At 52.5% G+C, this 14,988-nt stretch overlaps 1 protein-coding gene across 2 annotated transcripts in view; it reads left to right on the top strand.

Moving 5' to 3' along the window:
- The window catches only part of WWP2 (WW domain containing E3 ubiquitin protein ligase 2), a 38,291-nt gene that overhangs the window by 1,320 nt on the left and 21,983 nt on the right, over positions 1 to 14,988 (top strand). Inside the window, exons 2-7 of one of the 2 annotated variants that reach the window (XM_060276012.2) lie at positions 2,166 to 2,229; positions 2,787 to 2,843; positions 4,990 to 5,137; positions 5,931 to 6,052; positions 11,931 to 12,068; positions 13,077 to 13,173. In XM_060276012.2, the coding sequence (XP_060131995.1) occupies positions 2,166 to 2,229; positions 2,787 to 2,843; positions 4,990 to 5,137; positions 5,931 to 6,052; positions 11,931 to 12,068; positions 13,077 to 13,173 (626 nt within the window). The remainder of the gene's footprint in view (positions 1 to 2,165; positions 2,230 to 2,786; positions 2,844 to 4,989; positions 5,138 to 5,930; positions 6,053 to 11,930; positions 12,069 to 13,076; positions 13,174 to 14,988) is intronic. The other variant, XM_035117796.3, reaches the window with a different exon arrangement.

Raw genomic sequence — 14,988 nt, 5'->3', positions numbered from 1 at the left:
AACCTACTCAGCTGTGGGACAAATTGCTACATTTTGTCCCAGTGGAAGTGTCCAGACCAAGCATCCCCAAACTTCGGCCCTCCAGGTGTTTTGGACTACAATCCCCATCATCCCTGACCACTGGTCCTGTTAGCTAGGGAGCATGGGAATTGTAGGCCAAAGCATCTGGAGGGCCACAGTTTGGGGATGCCTGGTCCAGACAGTCTATATGGGGAGTGCTTTTCAGTTGTGTTGCTCTACAGTGCCTTGCCCTTAGGATGAGGCTGCATCAAGCCATTGGATGCCGTTCCTCCTTTTCTGAGGTACCTACAGAATAGCCTTTGGCTCTACTAGGGGCACCATGACCTTCCTTGGACACATGCAAAGGAGGTTCATCCACTTACTTGCTTTGCTCAATTATAGGGAAGTTTGTATTGCTTCTTTTATTGCGTTGCTTATTGTTTCGGATTCAGCTTTTCTGCTGTTGTAAGTGCAAGGACTGAGACAGGTTTGCTTCTTGAATTGGCTGATTGCTGCAGCTACTTGTAAAGATGTACTGTAACCTGAGTGATACTGTTTAAACAAAGGGGTGTGTGTGTGCAAATGAATTGTGTAGATTCTTCCTGGTTGTGGCAAGGACTGCTGTGGGAAACATAGGGACTCTTTAAAGGAGCTCCAGAGAGTTCTACAAAGAAATATGGAAGTAAAATCCTATTTCACAAAGGTGAGAGGACAGCACTCTCTGTCATGCAGATAACAGCTGATGTAGACACGCCATGAGGCATGTTGAGTGATTTTTGCCACTGCCTCTTGCATTACTGTGTGTGGACTATTGGACTTCTTCTTTGCATCTTGCTCATTTTGTTGAAAGGAACTACCAACATTGATGTTCTCTGGGTACACTAGAACTGTGACCATATGTGGGATTGATCTAACACCATCCACCTATAATTTACTATGTTCTGTTTAACTCAATTTTTGGCTCATTCTCAATGCACCTGAGACCATGGAGGGAATGAAGTGAATTGGTATGTGTGTCACCTATCACCTTCACAGAGTGCCGGGTTTGAAGGAGAGTAATAAATATGCAATGATTGAATGTGTTAATGATTAGCTGACTTGGTTTGGTTCCTCCTGAGCAGCTTGCGTGGTTGCTAGACTCACACTGTGTTGTGAACCAACTCTGTCTTCCTGCTCTTGGAGATCTGTAGCTAGTGCAAATCAACAAACTCACTCTTCTGTGGGGGATAGAAAGTGAGCGAGGAAACTCATTCAGGAGGGGGTGTTCCTGCTTCTTCTAAGAATCTAAGCTTACCTGCCCACTTGTCATTCAGAGACTTAAAATACAAAACTTTTTATGATCCAGAAGCTCAAGCATGAAGAAGAAGTTGTGTAAATCTCTTCCTCCCTCCTCTTTGCTGAATGAAAAGCTCCCATAGGGCTGCTGCTGCTCTTCATCAGAGCTTGCTGTGTGCAAGCAAATGCTGGCAGTTCTTAACCGAGCTGTTCTGCACCAACTTCCTCTTTGTGTCTGTGCTCTGAAGCTCTCTTCTTCCTTCTGCCTTTGCTGTCTTACTCAGTGAGGGGAAATTCCCACTCTACCCCCTGGGGCCTGGTAACTGACTGTAGGAAACACTTGCTTTTTCCGGAGTTGTTGCTGGATTGGGGCTTCTGAGGGTTTTCTTCAAGGAGCTCTATCTGTTCCAGGATTCAGAACTCAACAACTGAAAAAGTTCTAAGTTTGGAGGGTGCGGGATACCCCTAAAGTGAAGGGGCAGTTATCTGTATGGCTGGTGAGAGCAAAGTATTTCCTGTCCTGAGCCAAAGGGGCAAGCAGCAGGAAGCATGAGTAGCCAAACTCCTAGCATCCCACTCCATCAGACCATGCTAGCTGTGGCCATGGGCGTAGCCAAGGAGGGGCAAGGGGGCCAGTGCCCCCCAATCAATACAAATCAATACAAATCTGAGGTTCTGTCCCCCCTAACAAAAGCCTGCCCCCCCCCACTAACAAAACCCCTGGCTACACCCATGTCTGTGGCTGATGGAAGCTGGAGCCCATAAACCAGGTTCCCTCCCATTCCCTAGTGCTGTTGCTCCCAGCTCTGTGTCCAGTATCAGAACTTGGAGGAGACTTGCCCCGGCTTTTCAGAGACAATGTGTCACCTGTTGCTCTCTCTCTTTCGTAGGCATCCAGCGATGAAATGGCTTCTGTGGGGTTGCTTGGAGAGAAATCTCCACTTACTGTGAAAGGTGAGTCCTCTTGTCCAAGAGCAACTCTGTGGAGTTTGGCAGCAGTAAGGAGGCATTTGTTGTTTCTGGTTTGTTTTGAGCTATACGGACTCACAAATAATTATGCTGAGCAAAAGCTTAAAAAACAACAGTAGGGAGCAGAGCAGTCTGGATGAAAACATTTCATGTATCGCAGGAGGTGCTGAATATTCTCTAAAATGAAGAGGAGGCTAGTTTACATTGAGGTGGGTAACTTGTGGCCCTTCGGAGGTTGTTGGGTTCTCATTTCCCTCAGCACCAGCCACCCCCCTTTACACTGCTTTTATTTTAAGCAGCTGCCTGTGAAGAAGAGCTCTATTTAACATGAAAGCACTGCAGCCAACATTTGGGTGGTGCCTTGATAATACCTCGACTTGCTTGCTGTGGTCTTTCAGTCATTCCCAGTCATTCCCACTTGTGCTGTCCCCAGCGTAGGGATGACTTCTCTCTCTTTTTTAGCATGATCCAGAATATCCTTGCCTGCAAGAAAACCCTTGCCGACAAGATGACTGTGTGACCTTCTGATCTTTTCCCTACAGCTTGCCAAGATGGCCTGAACTTTAGCAGTTCCCACTCCCAACTACTGTCAGTTCAGGGTGAGGAACAAACGGGTTCTCCCATCAGTATTTGTGTGTGTGTGTGTGTGTGTGTGTGTGTATACACACACACGCGCGCATATACATGCAAGGGTGGGTGTGGGAAGAGAAACAGCTTCCCTACTGTCTAGTCATTACAGCAATGGACTTTTACCTGCTGACCCTGGAAACTTTGGATCCAGGCCAGAGAGGCCTGGCTGTGGTAGGGTTACTTACCGGGTCCTTCCACACCCTGGGAGCCACCACTGCAGGCCTTCCCATCTCACTGCAGGAACTCAGCTAACTGCAACTGCTTGAATTCATTCTACAAGGAGAAAGACTGGAAGCTGCTTTATACTGAGTCCTGATAACAACAACAACAACAACAACAACAACAACAACAACAACAACAACAACAACAACAACAACAATTTATACCCCGCCCATTTGGCTGGGTTTCCCCAGCCACTCTGGGCGGCTTCCAACAGAAGAATAAAATAATCGATTAAAGATTAAAAGCCTCTCTAAACAGGGCTGCCTTCAGATGTCTTCTAAAAATCTGGTAGCTGTTTTTCTCTTTGACATCTGATGGGAGGGCATTCCACAGGGCGGGTGCCACTACCGAAGGCCCTCTGCCTGGTTCCCTGCAACTTGGCTTCTTGCAACGAGGGAACCGCCAGAAGGCCCTCGGCACTGGACCTCAGTGTCCGGGCAGAACAAAGGGGGTGGAGACGCTCTTTCAGGTATACTGGACCGAGGCCATTTAGGACTTTAAAGGTCAGCAGCAACACTTTGAATTGTGCTCAGAAACGTACTGGGAACCAATGTAGATCTTTCAAGACCCGTGTTATGTGTTCTCGGCAGCCGCTCTCAGTCACCAGTCTAGCTGCTGCATTCTGGATTAGTTGTAGTTTCTGGGTCACCTTCAAAGGTAGCCCCACCTAAGGGCATTGCAGTAGTCCAAGCGGGAGATAACTAGAGCATGCACCACTCTGGCGAGACAGTCTGCAGGCAGGTAGGGTCTCAGGTAGGTTAGTATTGTCCACACTGAGTGGAGGCATCTCTCCAGGGTTTCAGGCAAGGGTACCTCCCAACTCTACTTATATGTGAGTGTTTAATTCTTCACATTGCCCTCCAGTCTCAAGGGTTAAAAATGAGACCCACAAGTTTTTCTCTTGTCCTCTGGCCTGTTGTGACAGCAGTGTGTTATTGGGTCATTGCTCATAAGGAATGAGAGGCAAGTCTCCCCTTTCTTCCCCCCCCCACCCCAGACTTGTTTTTCTGGCTAGTTGGTGCCCCCCTCCACCAGCATGAATGCTTTGCTTGCACCTCAAGCAGCTGCAGGGGGGAGTGTATGATGGGGCCAGACGGCAGCCTCTTGCGGATGTTGAGTCCGGCCAGTTACACACGCTGTGCCACCAGGGGGCTCCCAACACTGGCAGTTACAGGAGCGTTTCTGCACAGGTTGCAGCTGCTCTGCCTTCCTCTCGTGGCTGTAATGTCAGTCCCTGGGTCTGTAATCGGCAATCGTCAGCCTTGGCACTCTCCAGCTTGGGCTAGGCTCTGGGTCTCAAGTAGGAGACCCTCTGGAATGCCAAGAGTACACTCTCACCTCCTTGTCCAGTGCAAGCTCCCAAGGTGGGGAGGGGAGGAGAGTGGGTGTTTAAACCAGCAGTAGCCAAAGTGGTGTTGTTTGGCTCCAGCTCTGGTCACCCCCAGCAGCCACCATAGCCAGTGGTCAGGCATGATGGGAGCTGGAGTCCAGCAATATCTGAACCCGTATTCCAGCCTTTGTTTGGATGGGAAGGGGTTTCTATCACCCTACGAGCCAGCAGGTTTGCTTCCCAGGGTTCTTTGTGGGAATCCAAGACTCTTCATCTATTTTCAAGTGAGGTTTCAATGTAGGCCATAGATGTGCCCTTTGCCCTGCTTGTTCCTTTGGGAGTCTTGTGCTTGCATAAAGGGTGGAGCCAGCAGTGGAGCCTCCTGTGTAAAGTGGAGGGGTTAAAAGGGCACAGTTGGGTGGCATTGTCACTCTCCTTGGCATGCCGGTAGATCTGGCTACCCCAAAATCCCTAGCAGGAAGTATTGGCTAGCCTGGGGCAGGCGCCACCCACCACTCCAACCGAGGAGCAACTACTGAACTTCCTCCACTTCCTCCCTCCAGTGGTGTCAGCAAAGCCCAAGGCACAGGGGCGCCAGGCTCGGATCACCTGCTTCGTGGAAGTGACGGCGGACGGGCTCACCAGCGAGACCAAGAAGACAGCAAAGCGGATCGGGAGCTCTGAGCTGCTCTGGAATGAGACTCTTGTGCTGTAAGAATTTGGGGCTCTAGGGAATTGGGATGCATGTGTGAAACTGAGCTGGGGCAGGCACTGGCTTTGCCCAGGTGGGTCTGCTCGGGATGGGCCTTTGGCTCTGTGGCTGTGGCAGCTGCTCTTTCCATGGCGAAGCAGGAGCCCTTGCAAGGGACGCATCTGCATGTTATCAGCTGCATTTCCAAACAAGGGAAGGCCCTTGGCTCCCCCTGGCTTGTCATCTTAAGCCTTTTGCCGAAATGACTATAATAATAATAATAAATAAATAAAAGTAATAAATTTTTATTTATACCCCACCCTCAGGGCGGCTAACAACAAATATAAAAACATTGATTAAAAACAACTTAAAAACAGCATAAAACACAACATCAATATAGCACCGCCAGGGGAAGGGAAAAAGGAATGGAAGCTTCGGTTAAATTGAAGGCCAGATGGAATAACTCTGTCTTACAGGCCCTGTGGAAGGAGATCAAGTCTCATGGGACAGAGCATTCCACCAGTTCGGTGCCATCACTGAAAAGGCTCTGGCCCTTGTGGAGGCCTCTCACTGGGGCCTGGGATGACCTAGTTTGCTCTTCTTATGTTTGGGAAGCCTAATGACGGGTCGAGAGCACTCACATTCTTTTCATTTATTTCTGTAGAGCCCCCTTTTCACCTTTTACCATTTAGTTTTGTCCACAAATTGGCTTTTACTGAATGTCCCTCATGCTTGGCGCAAGGCAAACTTGATCCCGCTACCTCACCAACCTGTCTTCTTTTGCACCCTCTTCCTCCCGCAACCCTGCTGCAGGAATGTCACCTCACAAAGCCACCTTGACGTGAAACTCTGGAGCTACCACACCCTGCGGAACGAGTTGCTGGGCACAGCCTCCATCAGTATCCCCAGTGCACTGAAGCAGAGCAAAGGGAATGGTACGTCCCATGGTAGAGACTCTCCACAGCCCCCTCCGCTGGTCTGTCCTCCGGTTTGGGCGTCACCAGGTTTTCTGCGCCCTCTGGCAGGGGGGAAATAAGGTGGTGGAAATGCTCTGGCCTTGGCAGAAGACAAGGCCTCATTGTGAGCGGCTGGGAGGCCTGTCAGGCGCACAGGGCTGCTGCTGCTGGTGTGTCTGATGGAGGCCACCCCTTCACCAGCCAGGAAAGCAGAGCAGCCCGCCCAGCAATACGAGGCCCTTGGCTGTCTGCTGCCATTTGTGGTTGCTGGAGTGGCCCGTGGCGGCAGCCGCTGCTGCTGCTACTACATAAAGGCCTCTATTCAGGGGGCTCCCGGCAGGGAAAGTCTCTCTCCGTCTCCTTCAGCCCAAACTGCTCCCCTGCCCCCACCACGGCCCCCACCTCACAGAATACAGACCTCGTATTGAGAGGTGCCGGGCCTGGAGAAAGCAGATGGAGGTGGGGGCAATGTCAGAGCAACAACTAGCTACTTTTCTGGGGGAGTCTCTTCTTCCTGGGCTTAGGCCTGATGGTCTGGTCCACTAGCTTTGAGACATCTGGGCCTTGGTGGGCAGGCTTTGGCTGGAGGTGAGTGGAGAGAGACCCCCTGCTGTGGGTCAAGAAAATGAGTGAAGGCTTACCTGCACCTTCCCTTGGAGTGTCAGAGCTTCTTGCTGCACTGCTGCCTCAGAGCAAAAGGTGTCAAGGGCTTCATGGTTGCTGGAAATGGCTTTTGTGGGGGGCGGCGGGGGGCTTAACATTGGGGCTGCCCTTTGGGGCCTTGTGGTGTGGTTGGAGGTCGAGTGTTTGAGATCCTGCCTGGCAGGCCTGAGTCGCCCTCCTGCCCTCTCCTCGCCCATATGAGCTGCTGCTCTTCCTCCTTGTGTGCTGGACACAATGCTCCTTTCATGAGACAAGGTGTAGTTTTGGGCGGCAAATGGAAAAGGCTCCGCTCGGTACCAAAAGGGGTGGAATTTTCCCTGGCACTGGCTGCGAGGGGAGGCTTCTTAAAGCGTCAGCACAGCCACTGCCAGTGAGTGTCAGAAGATCAGGCTTTCTTTCTCCCCATGGCTCTGAGGCAAGGGCTGCTTGCTGTGGTTGTTTTCCTGGATGAATGGCGTAAGAACATAGGAAGGGCTCTGCAGGATCGGGCCAGTGGCCCATCTAGTCCAGCATCCTGTTCTCACAGTGGGTGACCAGATGCCCGTGGGAAACCTGAGCAAAAGAGCACTCTCCCCTCCTGTGGTTTCCAGCAGCTGATATTCAGAAGTTACTGCCTCTGATTGTGGAGGCAGAACATAGCCATTATGGCTAAGAGCTGCTGATAGCCTTGTCCCCCATGGATTTGTGTAACTCTCTTTTAAAGCCACCTGAGTTGCTGGCCATCACTGCCTCTTTTGGGAGTGAGTTCCATAGTTTAAAGATGTGCTGTGCGAAGGAGTAGTATCTTTTTCTGTCCCGAATCTTCATTCAGCTTCATTAGATGTGCTCAATTTCAAGTGCTATGAAAGAGGGACTTCTCTCTGTCCACTTTCTCCATGCCATGCGTAACTCCATATTCTTCTGCCATCCCTTTCTCGCCTTTTCTCTAAATCAAAAAGTCCCAAACGTTGTAACCTTTCCCCATAGGGCTGTTGCACTATCCCTTTGATTGTTTTGCCTTTTCCAACTCCACCATATCTTTTTTGAGGAGAGGAAGTGACTCCAGGTAGAGCAGATTCACAGCTGGCACTGATAATGGCCACTCTCACTCCTCCTTGCCATGGGTGTGAGTGTCTGCTCTCCATTGAGCAAGCACCCAAATACAACACCCTCCCTTTCTCTGTGTGCTGGGCAGGAGGGAAGGGCAGCCCTTGTGAGCTGCTGATCTAAGGAGTGGGGTGTGTGTCCTATTGGTTTAATTTTTATCCTGCCTCATTGCTAGGGCTCTGCACCCATTTCAGGATACGCAATGCACAGCTAATGAGAGAGCAATACCCTGAGACCTCTGCAAAACCACCTATGATGGCCACCTGGTTCTACCCACAGGCATCTCAGATCCAAATGCCTTTCTCTGTGATGCTCTGGCTGGGGGTGGATACGGTCTTGAAGACACAAGATGGGAGATTCACATGGCTCATCTCTCAGGCGCTGAGGACTGGTGGCATGTGTGGCCTCCTTCTGAGAAGCTGAGAGTGGAGGCTTCCTCCCTGCAAAGTAGCCTCACTGAGAGGCCTACCTGAAGCTGCCCAATGAGCCTCAGGGCTGAAGAATGATTTGAACTAGCTTTGCTGGGCTGCACTGGGAGAGGAGGAAGCTGCAGCTCCTTCCTGGCACTTTGCCAGCTGCCTTTAGGCCTCCTGGAGCGGATGGATGGGCACATCTGAAGTTTTCTTGGGATCTGCAGCTGGGTCAGCAGCTTTTGTGTGCCCTGAAGATCCCTGCATGTTCATTGAGCATCTTCTGTCCTTGGCCCAAGGGTGGGCTCTGTTTGCTGCACCAGAATGGCAGTGGTGGGATGGGGAGTTTTTCCCCAGCCTAGCCGTGCTCCTTGGACATCTGCTCCAGAAGTGCTCTGCCAGAACCAACATTTTGGCCAGGCAGCTCCAGCAGAGCTCCAGGAGGAGAGGCTGTTTGGGGAGATGGAGGGTGGGGTGCAAATTAGTTCAATAAGAGCCAGCCGGCTACTGCCTTGGCTGCAGCAGCTCCCAAGTCCCCCATTGGATGCATCGTTTGCAGCTCCAATTCCCACCCACCCGCAAGGGACTCTTTGTTCTCAAGCCTGTTCTGGGCACAGGTTTACAACCCCCCACCCTCCCAACCTGGAGGCTGATCCCATTTCTACTGTGTGAGTGCAGCAGCTTCCTTCATATGTCCTCTCGCCTGCCAGCCAGGCAGGGAATGGGGTCTTCTGCCAAGGCTCTCGAAGCAGCCAGCATCTGAATCAAGGCTGGACCCAGAGCAGGGGGTGTGGCTCAGAAGAAATCTCTCTCTGTGTGTAAAAACAAATCCTCAAGTGGCTGCACCAATTGAGTGTGAAAACAAGGGGCCTGGAGCCTTTCGGGCTGCAGTGTGCAAACAACACCTCCCCCCCCCCGCCCCTACAATCATCACCCTTGTTCTCAGGTTGCATCAAGAGGTTCTTGTTTAGGGAGCCCCCCTTCTCTCTCCACCCCCCCCAAATGCTTTTACAGCTCCTGCAAAGGTCTGTGACTTTGCTTCTCGTTCTGCCTTGCCCCAGGCAGGGATGCTGGAGCTGCAGCCACAAAGAATTCATTCAGAAGGAAGCCAGCCCTGATTTCTGCTCCCTGCTCCACACAAAGTAGTAGCAGGATCCAAGGAGGAAGTTGTAAGGATGGATGGATGGATGGATGGATGGATGGATGGATGGATGGGCTCCTCATTGGAAAGCAAATCTCAAAGATGGCTTCACTGAACTGTGGCCAGGCCAATGCTGGGAAAGAGTTGTGTGGGAAACCATGTTTTGGGGTCCTCTGGCTATCCCTCTAATAGTAGCACCTCTCCTTGCAAGCCAGCTGGCAAAGCTTGTTCTGCTGGGCGTACAAGGCTTCTTCCAGAAAGGTGCCTTGCATCTCAGCGATTGTCCTCTTTAAACCCTTGAGTGTCCTTGACTAGCATGGAGGGCTCTTTCCCCTTCCCTTACCAGAACTCCCGCCCAACCTTCTATTCTTGTTGACAGACTGCTGACATGTAGACTAAATGAAGCTACTGCTTGGTGGATTTGTACCCAGTAAGGGCATGTGGAAGGTCCCAGGTTCAGCCTCTAGTCTCTACAACACCCTAGAGAACCATGGCCAATCAGTGTAGACAATCCTGAACTCCACAAACCAACTTTCTCTGCCCCCTTTCCCTCATCAGACAGCTTTCTCTGACCTATTTCTCCCTATGTTTTTCTGTGTACCCAACCAGAGAAGCGCTCCCCTCATTGGCTAGAGTGGTGCTTTTCCCTTGGTGACTGCTATACTGTAGGGAGCCACTGGCTGAAAGGCCCTGCCAGGAAAAAAAGGTGCCTCCCCTTCTTCCTTTTTAGAAAAAGGAGGCAGGAACTCTGGGATCGCATCCCTTGCTTTTGCTGGGAAAGCTCTTATACCCCCAGACAAGGATTGCCTTGGCCAGAGAGCCTTTGGCCTTTGTTCGATTGGCCACCATCTTGATTTGATTTTGTATATTTCTATGCCACTTTACATTCAAATGAATCCCAAAGTGGCTTACAAACAATAAGTAATTAGAACATGATAGAACATAATAAACACCACAAATACAGGCCCCTTCTGTTCCCTGAGGGCTCCCTGCTCCTAGTGCCCAGAAGGTGGAGGCGGAGCTCTCTCCTTTCCTTTCCCCTCCGCATCGCTTCTCCATCCATGTTAAGCCTTGGGCTGCCTTCCTCTTTGCTGTCTTGCTCACATCGCTCCAGGCATGTCCACCCTGGGACTGTGGGGAGCCTGTCCAGCAGCTGGAACTTCCTTCCTTTTTCCTTCCCTTCCTTGCTCCTGCTCCTACTGGCCAGACTGCTGGAAAGCTCGGGTCCTTTTCATGTCCTGGCTAGGAATTCCCTGCCAAACGGGAGCACTGAGGCTCCAAGCGGTGCAGCGGAGGTAGTGAACTGAGGAGGCCTTATGTAAGGCTGGGGCGGCCCCTTCCCCCAAATGATAACAGCCCGTCCCCCCTGCACACAAGCTGGCTTTGTGTGCGGCCGCTGAGGGACCCTGGTCTGCTGCAACAGCAAGGTCCCTTTATGTGTGCCTGGGCCATGGGCCGTGGTGGAGGGGCCCATGCGTGTTTATTTTCTTAAAGAAAGCAGAGGGAGGGGAAAGTGGTGTTCACTGCCTTGCCTGGAGACACAGGCACCTTGTCTCTGCCAGGGGACAAAAGGGCTCTGTGCAGCCTGCAGCAGGAGCAGAGGGCTGCCAAGGTGGGGCAGCGGGGAGAGAAAGGGGCGAGGACAGTCTCCCTGTATCACCAAAGGCGTGCTGGTGGCCCCTTGGCTGGGCCTGGCTCCTTGCGGGTAGATGGAAGGCCAAACCCTCCTGTTCCTCTGGCTCAAAACCTTCCCCTCCCTGACTCGGCTGTGCTGCACTTCACACACCAGGAGCTGCTGCCGCCACTGCGGACAGAGAGGCTGGAGCCCCGTGTGCAGCTGGTGAAAGGGAGGCCTCCAGGCAGCTCAGGTGTGAACTTTGGGGGCCTGCCCAAGGTGCCTGGCCCTCTCTCTCCAGGGACTGAATATCAGTTGCTCTTTGTCTTCCTGCCCTGGGTGCTGGGGAGTAGGAATTCCTTCTCCCATAGTCACCTTGATGTCACCCTCCTCTCAGGGCATTTGTGCTCCTCGCCTTCCTTTTCAGCCAGCACGAGGAGACTGAGGCTCCGAGGGCAGATTTGGGCCTAAGAAATGTGCTGGGGAGTAAGCGCAGCTGCAGCAACAGGAAAGGTGTTGGGCCTGAAGTGGGCGACCCTGAGCCTGGCTGTTCTGCTGAGCATCTTCTGGGCAGAGCAGGGATGTGGGTTCAGCCCCCTCACGTTGGAAAGCATTTAATGTCACAGAGGAGAGTTCCCTGTGCTGCTCCCTGGGTACAGAGATGGTCCTGTCATCCGGGTGGGGAGCAAGGTACTCAGCATATGCTCCTGCCCTCCCCGACCCCCAACATTACAGTTCCCTCTGCTGAGGGGCTAAGCTCCAACTCTGCCACTGGAGGAATGGTGTGATTAAAGTGTTGGGGTGAGGCTAGCTAGGGCTGGAGTGCTAGAGAGGTCTAGGGAACGAGGCTGCCCCCCACTTGCTTATGGGCCTGTGTCCACCAGGGCCACTCTGCTGGTGTAATGGCTTTCCCCCCCTCTTGTCACTCTCTGTACCTCACAGCGGAAAACAAGCAGCTGACCTTGAACCTGCAGATGGAGAACAAAGGCTGCCTTGTCTCTGGTGGGGAGCTGACCATTTTCCTGGATGGGCCCAGTGTTGATGTAGGAAGCTTGCCTAACGGCAACGTTGTGACGGAGGGTGAGTGTGGCAGGGTGGGGTGGGGTGGGGTAGCCGCCTGCCGCTTGGGTCCTGGACAGCCAGCGGGGCCTTTGATGAGTTGTCCTATGAAAGACGGGAGCTGAGGCAGACGGGTTCAAGCCGAAGGGTGGGGGGCAGGCGGGTCTGAGCCAAGCCTTCCCTGTACTCTAATCCCAGTCATGTGTGGTCTGGTGGCAGGGAAGGGGAATCACTTTGTAGATGTACAGAGGCAGTATTTACAGCAGCATCTCAGGTCCTTGAGCCCAGCTTAGAGATTGGGAGCAGGTTCTGAGGCTGGGCCCTGACTCCGAACTGAGCCCCAGAGCAAATATTGCTCTTCAGACCTTTAGTACCTGAGTTGTCCTGAGCAGAATGGCAAGGAGCTCTTGTGTCCAGGGAACTGAACCTCACCAGGCAGGCATGCAAAATGTTAAACAGGCCCTCCCATCCCAGGGAGGCCACCTCCCTTCCTTCCCAAGGTGCTGGTCTGTCTCTTCCTGCTGCCCCACCCCCCCACCCCCGGAAGGGACCCTGGGCTCCTTCTCCTCACCCATCCTAGCAGAGTCTTTCCTGAAAGTGAGAGGAACTGCATTTGATGGGATGAGAGAGAAGTTGAGAGATAAATCCAAAGATGCCACAACACCACTGGGCGGTGGAGGAGGTCCACATGGGCAAAGCTGTGTTGTAGATGTTGCCCACCAGCCTCTGCTATAGTTGCTGAACCTTCAGAGGTGGGAGGAGAGCTCAGCTCTCCAGTGGCCCCTGGGATCATCCAGATTCATGATTCTATGAGGACTCCCATGTTTCAACTGTCATAATAACCTGTATCATTTGTTATAGTTTGCACCCTTTCCCTCCACCTCAGCTCCAGGTTATACAGCTGCCTCAATCCTTGTCCACCCACCCCTCCCCTTTCCCCACAGCTGACTGGCTGTTGCCAGGGCTTGGCTTTTGGCCTGCCTGCCAGGGTCCTATTCTGACCAGTTCTTTGCTTCCTTGTTCCTTCAGGGTCCCAGGCAGCTGGGAGGGACCCCTGTGGTCTGGCCTCGTCCCCAGAGAGCAGGCCCCAGGCCCCCAGCACCAACTGCTTTGGCGGCAGGTCCAGGTAAGGGTTCTCCTCTGCTCTGCCGTGGCATTTTGGATGGCTGCAGGTGCGTTTGATGGAGGCCACTCTGGAGCCTGTGATGGTCAGCACGCAGGGCAGGGTAAGCCATGATGGAAAGAGACAAAGAAGAGGATGGGGAGGTTGGGAGGTTTGCCAGGACAGAGGTAGGAAAGAGCCCAGAAAGGCCTGGGTGGGCAGGGAACTGCCTTGCAAGGTTTTGAGGAGTCAGGCTGGCCCATGTGCATGTGGCTCAGAGTTGGGAAGACCAGATAAGGGCTACTGCATCCCTCTGTGGCAAGAGGAGCATTTGGTAGCAGGGGAATTGCAGCTCCAGGACACTGTTGGTAGTGGGCTACACTTGGTACCCCTGCTCTCTTGGTCTAGCACAGGCATCCCCAAACTTCGGCCCTCCAGATGCTTTGGAGTACAGTTCCCATCTTCCCTGACCACTGGTCCTGTTAGCTAGGGATCATGGGAGTTGTAGGCCAAAATATCTGGAGGGCCGCAGTTTGGGGGTGCCTGGTCTAGCACCACCCATTATCTGGTGTGTGGAAAGTCCAGGCAATTATTGTGGGGTACTTTGGCTTTAGGGCAAAGTCCCCTGGAGACTGATAGTTCTCCTTCTCCTTCCAATCAGAGCCTGCTGACCCTGGCAAAAAGTGCTTGCTCTGAGCAGCTGTCCAGAAAGCAGGGCAAGGGGCTTGCCAAGGGGGGTCTGCTTGGCCCTTCCTTCCACTCTCTGGCCACAGCTGTGTCGTGTTTGTGTACTGTTGCCGGTGTGGTGCTGAATTTAGCACCCCACTGACAGGATTTGCTGGGCAGGAGGGAGACCCCAGACTGTTCTGCTTGCCCTGCAGTGTCCCTGAAGGGAGCCATACTGCTTCTCCTGAGATGATGGGTGGCTAGCCAACTGACCAACTTCCTTCACCAGGTTCCATTCTTCCCTGCATTGTAGTGCTCAGCCCCGTATCCAGGGAAGACTCCTCCTCAGTCTCCTTTTTCCTCTGCTTCATTGTGCCTTCCTGGCTCTGTTTGTGCAGGGCCCCCAGAAGCCCCTGAATCCTCCACCAAAAGAAGTTCGATTCCCCTGAATTAAACATATTGGCTTCTGCAGATGGGAAGAGCTTTCAGGGAGTTGAACTTTTGGCCCTCACCAAAAGCTCCTGGAACGGCCCTTCCAAACGGACACAGGCATCTTCTGCAGCCTTCATGTGGTTCTGCTCAGAAGAACATCCTCAGAAGAGCCTGGCTGGTGGATCACCTAGTCCAGCATTCTGGGTTCCACAGCGGACAATTAGCTGTCCTACTGGGAAGCCAACAAGCTGGATAGGAGGGCAAGAGCACTCACAACATTCTAGGCTTCTCCTTGATGCTGTAAGGTCTAGAGACTTGCATCTTTTAAAAAAGTGCAATGGTGTAAAGAACCTTATGCCCCGAGGGGCACAGTAAATTATTGCAGTCTTGGCTCTGTGCAGCCGTTGGATCTAATCAGGGTGCTGGACAGATTCTGGATGAGTTCTCCATGTTAGTCTGGAGCAGTGAAAACCTCAGCCTGCCCCATGATTTCTCCATTGGACACACGAGTGGGCCATAGCCTTCCTAGGCTTTATTTAGTCTGGAATGGTCAGCTCTTGCAAAGGAAAGTTCAAGCCGACCTTTGGACCACAAGACCCTTTGCAGGGATGGCTGAGTGATGGGCCAAGAGGGTCTGGAGCAACCTTGATTTGCATCCTGGTCTCTCCAGGCAGCTAGCCTCTACTTCCAGGGGAAATAAAATTATTTATCATCATCATTACCACTACTGACATTGCTGGT

Source organism: Zootoca vivipara, chromosome 6, assembly GCF_965207765.1.
Source record: "Zootoca vivipara chromosome 6, rZooViv2.hap1.1, whole genome shotgun sequence".
Classification (NCBI taxonomy): domain Eukaryota; kingdom Metazoa; phylum Chordata; class Lepidosauria; order Squamata; family Lacertidae; genus Zootoca; species Zootoca vivipara.
Note: the sequence above shows the minus strand (reverse complement) of the source record. Positions and strands in the feature narration are given on the sequence as shown.